The sequence below is a fragment of the Neovison vison genome, chromosome 9 (genome assembly GCF_020171115.1).
Source record: "Neovison vison isolate M4711 chromosome 9, ASM_NN_V1, whole genome shotgun sequence".
NCBI lineage: Eukaryota > Metazoa > Chordata > Mammalia > Carnivora > Mustelidae > Neogale > Neogale vison.
The window spans coordinates 72,998,933-73,014,056 of NC_058099.1; the positions used below are offsets into that span (position 1 = coordinate 72,998,933).

At 45.7% G+C, this 15,124-nt stretch overlaps 1 protein-coding gene across 3 annotated transcripts in view; it reads left to right on the plus strand.

The window, feature by feature from the left end:
* The window catches only part of PTCH1 (patched 1), a 70,577-nt gene that overhangs the window by 24,443 nt on the left and 31,010 nt on the right, over nucleotides 1–15,124 (plus strand). For all 3 annotated transcript variants that reach the window (XM_044265747.1, XM_044265746.1, XM_044265749.1), the window contains exons 3-12: nucleotides 4,706–4,895; nucleotides 8,357–8,426; nucleotides 8,527–8,618; nucleotides 10,026–10,224; nucleotides 10,523–10,644; nucleotides 11,449–11,596; nucleotides 12,433–12,564; nucleotides 12,973–13,128; nucleotides 13,760–13,858; nucleotides 14,388–14,513. In XM_044265747.1, coding sequence (XP_044121682.1) covers nucleotides 4,706–4,895; nucleotides 8,357–8,426; nucleotides 8,527–8,618; nucleotides 10,026–10,224; nucleotides 10,523–10,644; nucleotides 11,449–11,596; nucleotides 12,433–12,564; nucleotides 12,973–13,128; nucleotides 13,760–13,858; nucleotides 14,388–14,513 — 1,334 coding nt within the window. The remainder of the gene's footprint in view (nucleotides 1–4,705; nucleotides 4,896–8,356; nucleotides 8,427–8,526; nucleotides 8,619–10,025; nucleotides 10,225–10,522; nucleotides 10,645–11,448; nucleotides 11,597–12,432; nucleotides 12,565–12,972; nucleotides 13,129–13,759; nucleotides 13,859–14,387; nucleotides 14,514–15,124) is intronic.

Sequence of the window (15,124 nt, forward strand, 5' to 3'; positions counted from 1 at the left end):
TGGCAGCCACCTGTGGGGCTCTACTGGAAAAGCTATCTTCTCAGTGTCAGGAAACACTCTGGGAGACAATGTTGTTGTCCTTCAAATTAAAAACTACCAGTTGTTTGTCCCTTGTAATACTTTGGAGCATTCTAAAACCTCTAGCTATGAGCTTGGAATGGTCTGGTGTGTGGAATTTGGCTCTCTTAGAGTTGTGTCCTCAATAAGTGCTCAGGAGCCACCAGGTTCTCTCAGGGAAGTTGGATGCTGGGTTGAGGGTTGGTTCCACCTCCTGTCGGCTGGGTGAGCTTAGGCAAGTCCCCCACACTGCAGCGACTTTTCCTCCTCTGTAAAATAAGGGCGATGCTCCGTGGCCTGTGATAAATGAATAAGTGACCAGATGAATGGATGCCTGCTCAGCTCCTGGTTAAGGGTTTGGGACATTTCTCACACATTGTTAATACCACACCACAATATGAGGTTAGTAGTAGCATTTTCATCCCATTTCACAGAGAAGGTTACTGAGGCCCTGCTGTGTCGGGGATTTGTTGCAAAGCTTCGACTCAGAACCCAGCCCTTCTGATCCAGGTTCTCATCATGTGAGAATTGGTTTGTGACTGTCCAGTCCAGCTTGCCCCAGCTCAGTGCGGAAGCAGCACCATGCAAAATATTTATAAATAGGTAAAGAATGCATGTGAAATGGCTTTGCATATGGAAAGCGTACACAAATTTGAGAGGCTATTTTGTGTCCTGGGATCCTGAGATAACATTTTTTACGCATCTCATTCAAAGAGTTTGGTTGTTATTTTATTGTTAAAAGTTGTTGCGTTTGGAAGGAGGAAAAGAGTATAAGAGGACTTTAGAATATGAGGAATATGCATGTTATTTTTGCATTGGGCTTGTTTTTCATTGAGATCCCTACCAAGTAGCCTTCGTATTTTTCCCCTTTTGTCATGCGGAAGTCTTTAATTGTACTAGCTCCGTGCAGAAAAATTAAGAAATAGCAATAAACCTTCCCAAAGGGAAATGGGTATATATTCTCCATAAACCTCCTAGCTGTCAGTATGTACCCATATCTACATCACCAATACTGAGAATTATGGCTCATTCTGCTAAGTAGTCAGAAACCATTTCCCAGACTGCACCTGGGATTTTAGCCATTTGAAAGGGGTTCTGTGGGCCTTCCTGGCGGTGGAGCTTCACACCGCTGCCTGATGGGGAAGATGGGCTAGATTAGGAACAGCTCTGGACTGTCACTCAGCTGTGATTTAGGCTAGGCTTTTGCTAGGGTAGCAGAAGTCAGGTGAGTCTGTAAAATCACTCCTCCCAGAGAGGTTTCTGTTTCTGGTAGCTCGTTCCAGAGCCCCTTGGGTGAATACTGATGTAAGAGCGTATGAATGCTGCGCAGTTTATGACACAGGTACACCCGAGAAGGAGCTAAGTCTACCAGAGCAACCAAGTGAGTGACATAATTATAGTCTCCCCGCGTTCCAGCCACACCGGCCTCCTTTTTCTTCCTGTTGCAGTCCAAAAGGGGGGCTGGTTCCTCTGCCCAGGCACTGTTCCCCCAGCCCTTCAAAGTCAGGCTGAATGTTCCTTCCATTTAGATCTTCCCCGGGCCACTCCATTTGAAGTGGTCTTTCCCCTTCCCTGCCACCCAGTGACTCACGTGGCATCACCACCTTGATTGCTGCCGTGGCACTTATCCTGCCATGAGGTTAGCTTATCCATGTGTCTGTCTGTCAGCCCTGTGCTTCACTGGCCAGCGAGCTGTTTGGAGCTGAACACGCTGTCCTCACCCACCGCAGCACCCCACCGTTGAGCGCACAGTAGACGTCCTCCTCTGCTCGTCAGGGGAATGAACTGTGGTTTCGCTGTCTGTCAAGGAAAGTGGATGTCAGTGAGACTTTCTTAAAGTGACTGAATAATTTTGCAAAGATATTCATATTTGGTTAAATATAAGATGAAATATTAAATAAAATATGGCCGTGTAGTATTCAGTTCAAAAGAAGTTGAATTTAACAGTACTCAAAAGTGGGATACAGCTTAGGTGGTTGAAGACACTTCAGGTTCAGGATCTCTCATCTCTAGCTGCTCTGTCTACCCACAGTGATAGTCTGGTCTTGGTTGAAACCAGTTGTCATGTTAGCAAAATACTAAATTTATCCCTAGAACACAGAGATGAACGAACAAAAAGATTTTCAATTCCAGAGAAATGACAGACATACACCTTTATTAAAATATTTGCATTTATTTAAAATGTATGTCTTAAACCGTCTAAAAAGTGACCCTATAAAGCCTATGAAGTACATTTTATATCTTACAGCAAATAGCATCCTTTCTGACGCCCCCTGTAGTAAAATAATTGACCTATTGTAAGGTTGGTCCGAAAGCATGTAGAAAGTTCTTTCCAGGAGCATGAACCTTGATGTGATCTTTATTTTTGTATGTGCTCTTCTCTTGGGGCTTCACCTTTTTCCATTATAGTGTCAGGCTGCTGCTCTTAGGCAGGGAAGAGGAGGGGGGGGTTGTCTGTGGTCCCACTTTGTTGTTACTCTTTTGTTTGTACCTCATGGTTTTAATTTACCTGAAGTCTTAAGGTTCAGCAAAAATAAAAGGAAGCAGGACTTTGCGAGCAGAACAAGGGATCATATGCTATGCCAGTGCTTGAGGAACTGGTGGAAATATTTATGATTTATGGGTGTGGGGCATTGATGTCATATAGCCAAAAAAGGGGAAGAAGTTCAGCCTCCCCCCCCCCCAAAAGGCTTTTTGGAGCTCCTTGGTTTGGAGCTCTGTAGCTTTTCAGAAGTGACCTCTGGACTAGTAATTGCCTTTTTAGCCTCAAACAGTCTTTTTTTTTATCTCCAGAGAATGTGGATTGAGTCTAATTCAGTTCACTAGTTAATTGGTTGAAATAATGCATTGTGATTCCTGCCAGAAGGAGCCAGACCCTGCCTGCAGGCAGCTTTAGAAGAGCATCCTGAAAAGGCCTGGGACTTCTTGTAAATTTATCCTTTGTTGCAAGTTTCCACTGTTTTCCTACTTGGTCTTTCTTTAACTTCAGAATGGTGGCAGGGTCCTCGCAATTCCCCAGGGCATCTGTCAACGTTTTCTGCCCCAGGAGGGTTAATAGGTTCTGTAACCCATTGGTAATTTCCCCCTCTCTGCCTCCCCCTCCCCCATGCTGGCTCCCCACCGTTCTCCTCCTCTTTGACACACCCCACAGTATGTTCCGCCTCACCTCACAGTAGTCCTCAGTGGCCTTGACCATCTGCGTGGACCTGCACAGATGATCCTGCCAGTCTGTGAATCTGGACTAGCTTTCCTAATGAGGGCATTATTTGCTTTTTTAGCCTGCCCCCTTGTTTATAAAATATGCCAAGAGAGCTAAACAACCCGTTGTTCCCAGTACTTACTTACTTGCCCAAACCAAATGTTTATGTCCTTGAATACTAAATTTGAAGAAAAAGGAATCCTCCTCGTGGGAAAGCTTAGGATGATTGTTGAAGGGTCTTTCTACACCGCTGCTGAAGGCCTGTTATTGAGTAAACATGCAACTTACCAGTGACTTCAGGAACTATTCAGACTCACTGTTCAGATTCATCAGCTGGCCTTGGAGTATGTGTGTAGGGAGGGGGAGAAGGGGGGTGCTGTTCTAGGGTTCTCTCTCTGCTGCCCTCCTGCTCCCTCCCTGAACAACCCCTTCCCTGTGGCTCTATTGGGTCAAAGCACCCTCCTCTCCAAGAGCACTCTCCTTCGGAATCCCCGCACACCTATTCTGTTGGGAAGTGAAACTCCCTTCCCCCCATACCTCCCAGCCAGGTGGCAGCATTCTGCACTTGGCCTGTTCTAAAACCATAATTAAAATATAATGCAGGGCCCAAGAAAGTAGGCAAAAAAGCAGTTTGCAGTAACAATGTGCCTCATACCTTGCCGCCCTGGCCTGTGGCTTGCCCCACTGTGGCTGGCCTGCTGGAGAGCCGGTTGGTCCTGGGCCTGGGGTTCTGGCCTCTGCAGCAGGTTCAGAATCACAAGGGGAGCTTCTGGAACACAGGCTGCCTGCTTCCGGGCCACTCAGAACCTGGCACCTCTGTTCCAGGATGCTGACCAGGTGAGTCTGGTGGAGCCAGGACCCAGAGACTGGCCCTCCGGGCCATGGCGGAGACATTTGGTTCCCCTCAAGTCCAGCTGATGTGAATCACATTATTTATCTTCTCCTGGCACGTTTTGTCCTGAACACACATTTGCCACCTTTCCTTGTTTCTTTTGCTAGATTATTTAGAAGAAGAGTGTAAATTGAAGCCATTTATCTTGAACCGGGCTGCAGGGGCACATTGTTTACACAAGTGAAAGAAATTGTAACAGGGGTGTTTGGTCTGGACTGCAGGGAAAGGGTGTCTCAAATTTTCCTTCCCCCTCCCCCTCCACACATATGGTGTATTAGTTAGGAGGTGCACAAACACGTATGCATTAAGTTAGCATATGCAATGGGCAGGACAGTTGTTCACGGGTTTAGTGAATATTTTTAATGTTTTTTATTGGTGAAATGAACGTCGAAAATAATAATAATGGTGAATGTTGCCCACCCCCACCCCCAAACATCTCCCATACATGTTCATGACCAGAGATCATTTATCACGTATCCTGCACCTCTAGTGAGATAACAGAACATGAATTTGTGGGGATGTTGCTGTTCTAATTGAAGCCTGTACATGTTTGTCAGTTGGTGGACGAGTAAGTCGTGAATTAAATTATACTCGCCAGAAGATTGGAGAAGAGGCTATGTTTAATCCTCAACTCATGATTCAGACCCCGAAAGAAGACGGTGCTAATGTCCTGACCCCAGAAGCCCTCCGACAACACCTGGACTCAGCCCTCCAGGCCAGCCGAGTCCATGTATATATGTATAACAGGTAAGCTGGTGCGAAGAAGCTGCTGGTTTTAGTAAGTTACCTTGCCCTGGAAATATGCTTAGAGTGTTAGTTCAGATAGTTTTCTAATGAAGTGATTCTTTATTAAAAAAAAAAAAATCTTGATTTTTGTTTCTAGAGATTAGTGATAAATCAAATACATGTTCGTGTATTTTCAGTAAGTATCTAGGCCCTATAGACCCAAAATGAATCTGATCCTTCAAGCAGTTGTGTGTGGGGCTATATACCCATTCTGAAGACATGTCATTGCTTAAGATGTTTTTGGAGAAGTTTCCGTTGGAATTGCCTTTCGTCTACTTAAAAAGAATGGGGGGGAAAAAGTAAGAACTTACTTCTGGTTACTTTGCACTCCCCACAGTTATTGGCAGTTGGTCTGTATTACAAAGTGGCCAACAGGTTGAGCCACTCTGGTGAATGTTTACTGAAAGGAGTCATATACTGCTTCATAGCTAATTTAACAGTGCTGTGGGTAGAGTAAAAACATACAAAGACTTCTGGATCAAAACTGACAGTCCTTTTTCTTCTCTATTGAAACAGTGAGTCATTCAGGGCAGGGACCACATCTCTTGTCCATCCTTGCACCCCAGCGTTTAGATCAGGGTGGGCACTTGGATTTTATTGATTGACGAACTGCCGAGATTATGAATTTGAACTGGGTCTTCTCCCTGAGCTATTGAGAAGACTATCTCTAAACCACTGAGTTGGAATTTACCTAACCTTATCCTGTCCCTCACCAAGGCTTTTAAGCACTTCTTTTGTTTTGTTTTGTTTTAAGATTTTATTTTTTTTATTTTAGAAAGAGAGCACTAGTGGGGGTAGAGGCAGAGGGAGAGGGAGAAGCAGAATCCCAAGCAGACTCCACACTGAGCGTGGAGCCTGATACAAGGCTCGATCCCACGACACATGAGATCGTGACTTGAGCCAAAACCAGGAGTCAGATGCCTAACCAACTGAGCCACCCAGGCACTGCTTTGAAGCACCTTTTAACTGAGTGGTTGATAGTACAGTTTTTCACAGGAGAGGTGAGTAAGTGGCTTTGTAGGCATACTCAGTGGCCAGGGAGAATGAAGGGAAAGCATAAAAGGAAAATCTGTACTTGTCCCTGCTGTGGTAACCTCCACTCTCTGTGGGCTCAGCTGGACTGGCTAAGACCCATGTTGCTGGAGACCAAGCCCTAGCATCCAGTATGAATCACATGTTCTTGTTGCCTCATCTGAAAATTACTGATCACATGTGGTCTACTCTCCTCAGGGGGTTCTGAGAACAAAATGAGGTACATGTAATGGATGAAAGGGAAAACGTAAAGAGATATTCTGGCACTTTGGTCAGGCAGACTTGACTAGTGAGCACACCCTGCTCTATCAGCACATCCCTCCCATTCTGTAGAGGAAGCGACTACCCAATGCAGTTTTGCAAAGTTGGTAAGGAGAGTCCCGATAAAGAACATGGAAATGGGCATTCTAGGGCCACTGCAAGCATGCTGACCCATTTTTAACATAGGGGGACCCTATCTTGAAGGGACTTGTCACTTACACACTTAAGGAGAAGATGTGGGTGTCTGTACAATAAGATTACACTCTTTATGTGTGATGGAACCAGAGAACATGTATGCATTGCAATGAGCTTTAAAGAACACCTAGTTCAACCTTTCTCGTTGTTTTTTTTTTTGTTTTTAATTTATTTATTTATTTGACTGAGAGTGAGAGAGAGCACAACAAGCAGGCAGAGCAGCAGGCAGAGGGAGAGGGAGAAGCAGGCACCTTGCCAAGCAAGGAGCCTGACATGGGGTTCGATCCTAGGACCCTGGGATCATGACCTGAGCCGAAGGCAGTTGCCTAACCAACTGAGCCACCCAGGCACCCCCCTTCTCGTTTTTTAAGCTAGAAAACCAGGAAGTAGATCAATTAGAGCATTTGTTCAAGGTCTTACAATTATTAAACAGTAGCTAGCCAGGTTTCAAATGCTTTCTTCTGGCTCCAAGACCCCCTAGAGGTTTCTCTAATGCACAGTCATGCCCTTCTCAAGGAAGTGAGTTCACTGACCAAGTGATATTGAGGACCTCCTCAGGCCAAATAATCTGTGTTGATGCTGTGTGGAATTCAGAATGAACATATACAAAGATGCATCCATGGTGGGTGGGTGGATGGGTGGTTGGAAGGATGGATGAATAACTTGAGCCCTTCACTCAGGAGCTGATGGTCTGGTTAGAAAGAGGGAAGACATCAGTGTAGATGGGTACATCCAAAGCCAAGCACAGGCACTCCCCAGACCAGGTACTCCAGGTATGAAGCAGATCAGACCAGCAGTGCTCTGGAGTTCAAGAGAAGGGGTGATTTTCAGTAGCACTGGGCAGTAACAGCCTAGTGGGAAGGGGTGGCATCTCGTTGGGGACCTTGCAGGATAGATGTGAAGGTTCCATAGGGAAGTGGGCTAAGTCCAGAACGTTCCTTTGGGTGACAAATACAAAAAAAAAGAGGAGACCAACAAAATAGAGCAGTTTAGAGAGACTTAAAAACGTATTTTTCTTCTGGTTTTGCCATCCCTACCCTTTTAAAATTTACTCTTTTTTCAAGGTAAGTTTATCTCCCTGAGACACTTGGAAAGGCATGGGCTTACAGAGAATTTTTGTAGAGATGACAGAATAAGAGATAGGTGATAGATAATAAGGTAATTGTGGATCAGTATATTTAATGTCCTGTCTATAGAACAAGAATAAAAAGCTGGAAAGTAGGAAATCTGGCCACCTGGCAGTGTTGTTTACAGCATTCATGGTGAAGAGCAGGAGAATTTTTTGAACACTGTTAATAAGGTTACGCCTCTGCCTTTGGTCCTGGGATCGAGCCCCGCATGGGGCTCTCTGCTCAGCGGGGAGCCTGCTTCCTCCTCTCTCTGCCTGCCTCTCTGCCTACTTGTGATCTCTCTCTCTGTCCAATAAATAAATAAAATCTTAAAAAAAAGAAATCTTTAAAAAAAAATAAGGACATTAACTCCAGTTTAAAAAAAAAAAAGAAAAAGTCAGTAGTATTTTCCCACCTGAATATATGTTAATATGTTAGAAACCTTACTAATTAGTCTCCGCTTATTTTGAATTTGTGATAATTCAACTCTGAATTATCTTCCCTGAAATTGTATGTATGTAGGAAAAAGCAGATTAATGGTGTAAACAAGATTATTGGAAGGATACTTAAGAAAACAAGACTTTTCAAGTACTTTGGTAGCATTCATTTACATAAACACCCACATGTTAGTTACAGTTGAGTATTATCTATTCATTAAAGCAAGCCTGTTGAGTCTTTACTTGGCAAAAGTTGTGCTCCTTTTGACAGTTACTTAAAAGTGATCGAAATTGCAGTTCTTTCTATATGTTCTATAGTTTCAATTTTGCACTGATTTCCTAAGGTTATTACAGTAAGAATGTTTGTCTCTGCTTTCTATTTCACTAGACAGTGGAAATTGGAACACTTGTGTTACAAATCCGGAGAACTTATCACAGAAACAGGTTACATGGATCAGGTATATTTTCCTGTTTTGTTTTTTTTCCAAGAAATTCTCAAAAATTCCTCAGTGGTGTGTGTTATCCTAACATGTGGCCTGTTCTTTTTAACTTTGACAGATAATAGAATATCTTTACCCTTGTTTAATTATTACACCTTTGGACTGCTTCTGGGAAGGGGCAAAGTTACAATCTGGGACAGCATACCTACTGTAAGTATGTGATCTTATTTTCTGATGTCTGTGATTTCTAAACTTTAGAATGTTTCGGATGTTACTGGATCATTGTTTATTCTATTTCAGTTTTGAACAAGAAATAAAAACATTGAAATTCCACGGGCCTTTTTTGAGTGAATAGTTGGGGGAGAGGGGACATCAGCAGAATGTTTTTCCTCTTTTCAAAAAAAAGTTCTGAAGGCACCATTAAATTTCATTCACTTTTACCAACCTATTTATATGCAAATAAAATGCAAATTCTTTCAGTATGTATGATTTTTAACTCTTTAATAAAGTGTCGCAGTTTTGCTAACCAGGCACTGCCATAGGTTTGAGTTATTTTGTAAGGAAAGAGAATGTATTAGTGTGTACATGTCAGAATTAAATATATTAAGTTAAAGTTCAAGATTCCTGCAGAGTAAAACACTAACCTTTCTTTGGATCACATTAATGACATTGAAGGGGGAAATCCACTATCTTTGAAGGCTGTGGTAGGGGATGCTTCACGGGTTACCAGTTGGATATTATATACTCCGCATCATTTAAGAAATAATTGTTAATCAGTGTAGACATTTTCAGTTAATTATGCAAGAGTTCGTGCTTGGGTTATTGTTTCTGTCCTAGCTTACGCATATCTGCAAAAGCAATTTGCAGTGGCCATACCCTGACCTTCAGTGTACAGTTTTAGATGGGAAATAAGGGGTTTTGTGTTTTCTGGTTGGGAGATTCTGAATAATGACTTCAGCCTGGTTAAGCAGCTACAGTGTGGTTTGAACCACATAACAGGCAGCCAAAAGCCTTTCTGGTCTGTCAACAGCACAGATTCAAAAGTGAGTGTGGGGGGAAGTGGCCTTGATGGTGGTGATGGCAAAGGCAGCAGGGGGCTTTCGGGGTCCACTGCCAGGCTGTCAGAGAGAGCTCATAAGTATGGGATTATTGAAGGTAATGGAGATCAAATATTTTGATTGACGACATTTACAAAGCATTTATAAGGCTGGCAAGTGCTAATTTGACATCATGATTCCCTCTTCTCCCCCCTGCCCCCTGCCACTGCCCCACCACCCCCAACCCTTATTTTTGGATTTCAGTCTTCTGCTTAGAAGCACCCTTTGGCAAATTTTAATTTCAGGTGTTAAAGAGGACATATTAGCCAGTAACGAGTCTTTGATCTCTTCGTTAACTTACAAGCTCTCTGCTTGCCATTTCCATTCATGAGTTATTTTCCTGACTGGGTTTGCATACAGATCCCCGGGAAAGGAGCACTCGTTTTCCATGCCAGGGTCCCCGCGCTGCAGCACTCCCAGAAAGCCTCGTGCAGCCCGGATGCAGTATACACGATCTGCACAGGCTCAGAGTCTTGGAAAAGCCTCTTTTCATGGTCTCGCCTTCTAATTTCTTTCACAGAGGTAAGCCTCCTTTGCAGTGGACAAACTTTGACCCTTTGGAATTCCTGGAAGAGTTAAAGAAAATAAACTATCAAGTGGACAGCTGGGAGGAAATGCTGAATAAGGCCGAAGTTGGTCATGGTTATATGGACCGGCCCTGCCTCAACCCGGCTGATCCAGACTGCCCGGCCACAGCCCCCAACAAGAATGCAACCAAAGTGAGTACAGTCATTGATTCTGCTCCCAGGGACTGAGAGCAAAGCTTGCTGTCTTCCCCCCATGCCTAGTCCTATTATTTTCATTTTTAAGATTTGATTTTCAACGACCTTTTTTTGTCTATGGAGCTAAGTTTGTTTATAGAGCTAAATTTTGCAGCAAGATTTGCCGTATGCCTCTCATTAGCCTTGTTATTAATGTTCTCTCTGAAACAAACAAGCCCTTAATGCACTGGATTTTAACAAGGCATGTGACCTGCCTGCTAATTCCCATAATTATGTGGCTGTCTTTTTATTTTAGCCTCTTGATGTGGCCCTTGTTTTGAACGGTGGATGTCATGGATTATCCCGAAAGTATATGCACTGGCAGGAGGAACTGATTGTGGGTGGCACAGTCAAGAATAGCACTGGGAAGCTTGTCAGGTAATCCAGCACATGGAGGAAAAATCCAAGCCATCTATTTTTTTTGTCCTTTCCTCAGAAACCACTTCCCTCCTGACATCTGCAAGTGTATTTGTACTAATACCTAACTGTTATCCTAGCTAGCCGTCTGGTGTAATAGAATATTAGGAAATACTAGTGGACCAGACCAGCTTGAAAAGCCACCTTGTGGGGAATTTTTCAAGCGATTTGTTGTTTTCATCGGGATCATAGTTAGTGACTATAGGTTTGTAGAAGACCTATAACGTAGAAGATGGGGGCAAGTGTAAGGCAGGTGGGCGGCAGTAGTCACAGCGAGTAGGGAGGAGCGGTAGGAGCTCAGTTCTGTCACAGACTGGCCGACAGCCGACAGCTGAACAAGAATCCTCCTCTGGGCACTCGTGGACTCCCCTCAGTCAAGCGTCAGGCTCTCCATCTGAGATCTCTCCCTGGGGAGGGCTGTCGGCCGGGATTTCTGCACAGGCGAGCGCACACTGCCGAGCCCAGCGTATCTGGTCAAGCTATCTGCTCCCCTACCCTTCCTGTCTCACTGACTAGAAACTGAGAAAGGAAATTGCTTATTAATTGAATTTTGGGGTATATCTGTAAAAGGTTTGTAAGGTTACACCTTTAATATGGTACATCCATCTATTAAATAAAATCACCATCCAGGTCCCATTTAATGGAAACATGTGCTCTTGTAGGAGAGAAGGGCCGTGAGTGAGGCGGGGCGTGCGTTCAGGAGTTTAAGCAGGGAGGACAGCTTCCTGGGAATGCTGATGCCGTGTCTTTGCCTCCTTGTCACAGTGCCCACGCCTTGCAGACCATGTTTCAGTTAATGACTCCCAAGCAAATGTATGAGCACTTCAAGGGGTACGAGTATGTCTCGCACATCAACTGGAACGAGGACAAGGCAGCAGCCATCCTGGAGGCTTGGCAGAGGACATACGTGGAGGTAAATTGGCGCATTCCAACGCCCACCTTTGAATCTGGGTACAAATCCCTCAGTTACTCCGTGCTTCATTGTTGCCATCTTTTAAAACGGGTTTTTTTTGTTTTGTTTTATTTTTTCACTAGAACCTATTTTCAAAACAAATCGTCATTTTGGGGACCTGGTGGAGTGAAAACTTTTTTCCTTTCCTAGATATGGAAACCTTCCTGTGTGGGTGATGGCTAATTTTAATTGGGACGCGTAAGACGTTTTGAGTAACCAATTGTGAACTCCAGAGCGAAGGCGTAACAGTGTTTAAAAAAAACACTGGGTTAGCAAGAAAAAGTGTCTGGAAAACATTAGCAAAGCATTGAATCTGTTCACAGCTGCAGTCCCCCTTGGTTAGGTCATGTGACAGGAGCTGGCCTTTGTTTCCCAAGCAGTGACCTCTGCTGAGCTGCATGTGACCTTTTAAAAGTGGCCAGCGAATGAAGGGGGGAGGAGTGGCCACAAGAACGAGTTGTTTTGGATTGGGGGGAGCCGATGGGACCACAGGTCTGTTGTAGAGCCGCGGAGAGGAGAAGGTCGGCCTCAGGTGCATAGGACCTAGAGGTACTGTAGACGTCGGGCACCGGCTCACCATGGCACCACATTCCCGGCTGACTGGCAGTGGCCTTCATTGTCCCGGGACCAGGGTCGTTTCACATCAGTCTGAAGTTCAAACCTGAATCACGTAGAACTCTTTTTAATGCATCAGAAAAAAGTGAGGCTTGAGTGGAGGGGACACGTCCCCCAAGGTCTGTGCTCTTGAAGCTCACTGACACTTCCATTCTGTTTGGGACTTTATGTCGTGACCACAGGTGGTTCATCAAAGTGTTGCTCCCAACTCCACTCAGAAGGTGCTTTCCTTTACCACGACGACCCTGGACGACATCCTGAAGTCCTTCTCTGATGTCAGTGTCATCCGAGTGGCCAGTGGCTACCTACTGATGGTAACAGTCAGCTCGGTTCTCCGGGGGGAGCACGGGGGGAGAGCTGGTTTAGTTTTTGGGTTTGATCTCTTCCATGACTGCCCCTGCTTTTTAACTGCTCTTACTTAACACACACGTGCATCCAAGACAGAGAGAGCTCGGCTTTGATTTCAAAAGTGGTCGTGTAAAGCGTTTTCTCCCATTTGCGGTTTGCCCATCTTTGACTCGTATCATTTCGTGTGATGTCTGTAGTGTAAATTGTTGTTGTTGGATTTCATAAGTTCTACCTTTTGATTTGGGGTGATGGGTGGGGGAAAACATTAGAATCCTTACACATTCTAATGTTTGGCTTTTGTTTTGTGTCTCCCCACTCCCTGTCTCCCCCTCCCCATTCCTTCACCTGCCCCCACCCCGTTGTTCTGCTCGCAGCTTGCCTATGCCTGTTTAACCATGCTGCGCTGGGACTGCTCCAAGTCCCAGGGTGCCGTGGGGCTGGCTGGCGTCCTGTTGGTTGCGCTGTCAGTGGCTGCAGGATTGGGCCTGTGCTCATTGATCGGGATTTCCTTTAACGCTGCAACAACTCAGGTACTAAAGGAGCCATCCGTCCACTGTTTGTCGACAAATACCCCTCCCCGGGCTTGGCCCAGTGGCCTCCTCTGTGTCCATGTCACCTACAGGGTCCTCCAACCTTTACTACCAAGATGCCACACTTCCTGGGAGGCGGGGGGTTTGCTATCTCCTGAGTGGAGCCCTTGGCAGGGTGGAAGTTCTGGGGGGACTTGGTGGTGGTAGAGAAGCTTCACTTATCGGCGCAGTGAAGGTCATTCATTAGAGCCATGGTTCTCAGACGTGAGCGTGCCGTAGAGTCCTGCGAAGGGCTGGTGACATCTCCCAACTGCTGGGCCCCACTCCTGGAGTTTCCGATTACCTGTTCTCCAAGATGCGAATCCAGGGATCATGTTCTGAGAACCACTGCTTCCCTCTCATTTATTAGCTTAAAAAAAAAATAGTAGGGCTTAAAAATAGAAATGGATAAGACCTCCTATGAGCCAGAGGGCTAGATCCAGGGGATTTTAACCTGGGAACTAGGTTCTTCACCATGAGCTGCTGTAAGCTGCCCTGGGGGTAGCTGCTGGGGCCAGTGTTCCCCATGGCTCTAGAAGGAACCGAATTGGACTTCATGTGTCTAACGCACCGCCCTTTGTGTTCACTGCAGGTTTTGCCGTTTCTTGCTCTTGGTGTTGGCGTGGATGACGTTTTCCTTCTGGCACATGCGTTTAGTGAAACGGGACAGAATAAAAGAATCCCTTTTGAGGTAATAGAAAAACAAAAGAAGAAAGCTTTGGAGCCAGCCAAAATCCCCTCTGTTCTTGAGTATTGGTCCTTTAATTTTCTTGAATCTGGCCTAGTAGACCAAGTCAATGACATGTTACTGCCTCTAAATGAGTGAAAGAGACGAGAAAAATTGCAGAACACCTATTTCAAAGCCCGTATTTGCTTTTCTGGATTTTTTGTGGGGTTTTTGGGTCACTTTGTCCCCACCCTCCCTCCTCTCCCAACACACCCCTTTTTAAATCCTAAAAATTGACTTCAGTGATTGTCTCGCAGCTCTGTGCTTTGGATGCGGTAGTCGGGAACGCACAGGACTGTATAGGTAGTCCTGAAAGCATTTTCCATGCCAGTATCGGGGTGGGCAGAGATAACATCCTTTCTTCCACTCTGACGTCAGCATGATAAACTACGTGTTGTCTCCATGTGTCGTGAATTTGAGCTGTTGGCCTGACCTGTGGCATGAGGGGACCCTGCGTTGTGCAGCTCTCAGCACTGTGGTTTCTCGTCCTCAGGACAGGACTGGAGAGTGCCTCAAGCGCACGGGAGCCAGCGTGGCCCTCACCTCCATCAGCAACGTCACCGCCTTCTTTATGGCCGCACTGATCCCCATCCCCGCCCTGCGAGCCTTCTCCCTCCAGGTGAGTTTACAGTGCTGAAACGTGTTGCGAGCACCGCACGGAGGCCGCGCAGCCCGCCTCCCTTCCCCCTCTAACGTGTTTCTGGTACTGCTGCCAGAATCCTTGTAGCGTGTCCGCATCTGGGGCTCTTCTGGTAGAAGCTTCCTGATGCAACAAGCCCAACACTCCCTCTAAAATACATCCCAGGGCTCTTCCCCTTCTTTTAGTCCTAGAGCCCAGACGCTGGGTAGCCCCAGGACCTGCTGCCTTAGGGAGTGGTCCTTCGCTGTATAGTGAGACTAAAACAACACGAGGGCCACTCTGTATAGGGTGCTGAGAAGCTCCCCTGTTCCGGACAGTCAGAAGTCCTCTGGTTTCATCCACAGTGTGGCCAGATCGTGGCCATCCCTGCTGCCACTGCCCAGTGGGCTTCCCTGCTGGCTGCCTCTGCTCCAAAGCGCCACCCACCCTCTCTGTTTCCCTAAAGCAGCAACACAAGGCAGTTGTACAGAGCAGATTTTCCTGACCAAGAGGAAGAGGCTGCGGTATAGACCAGGCCAGGTGATCACTTAGAATTGTGTACGGTTGAGCCTTGAACAACATGGGGTTTGGGGGTGCTGACACCGCTCCCA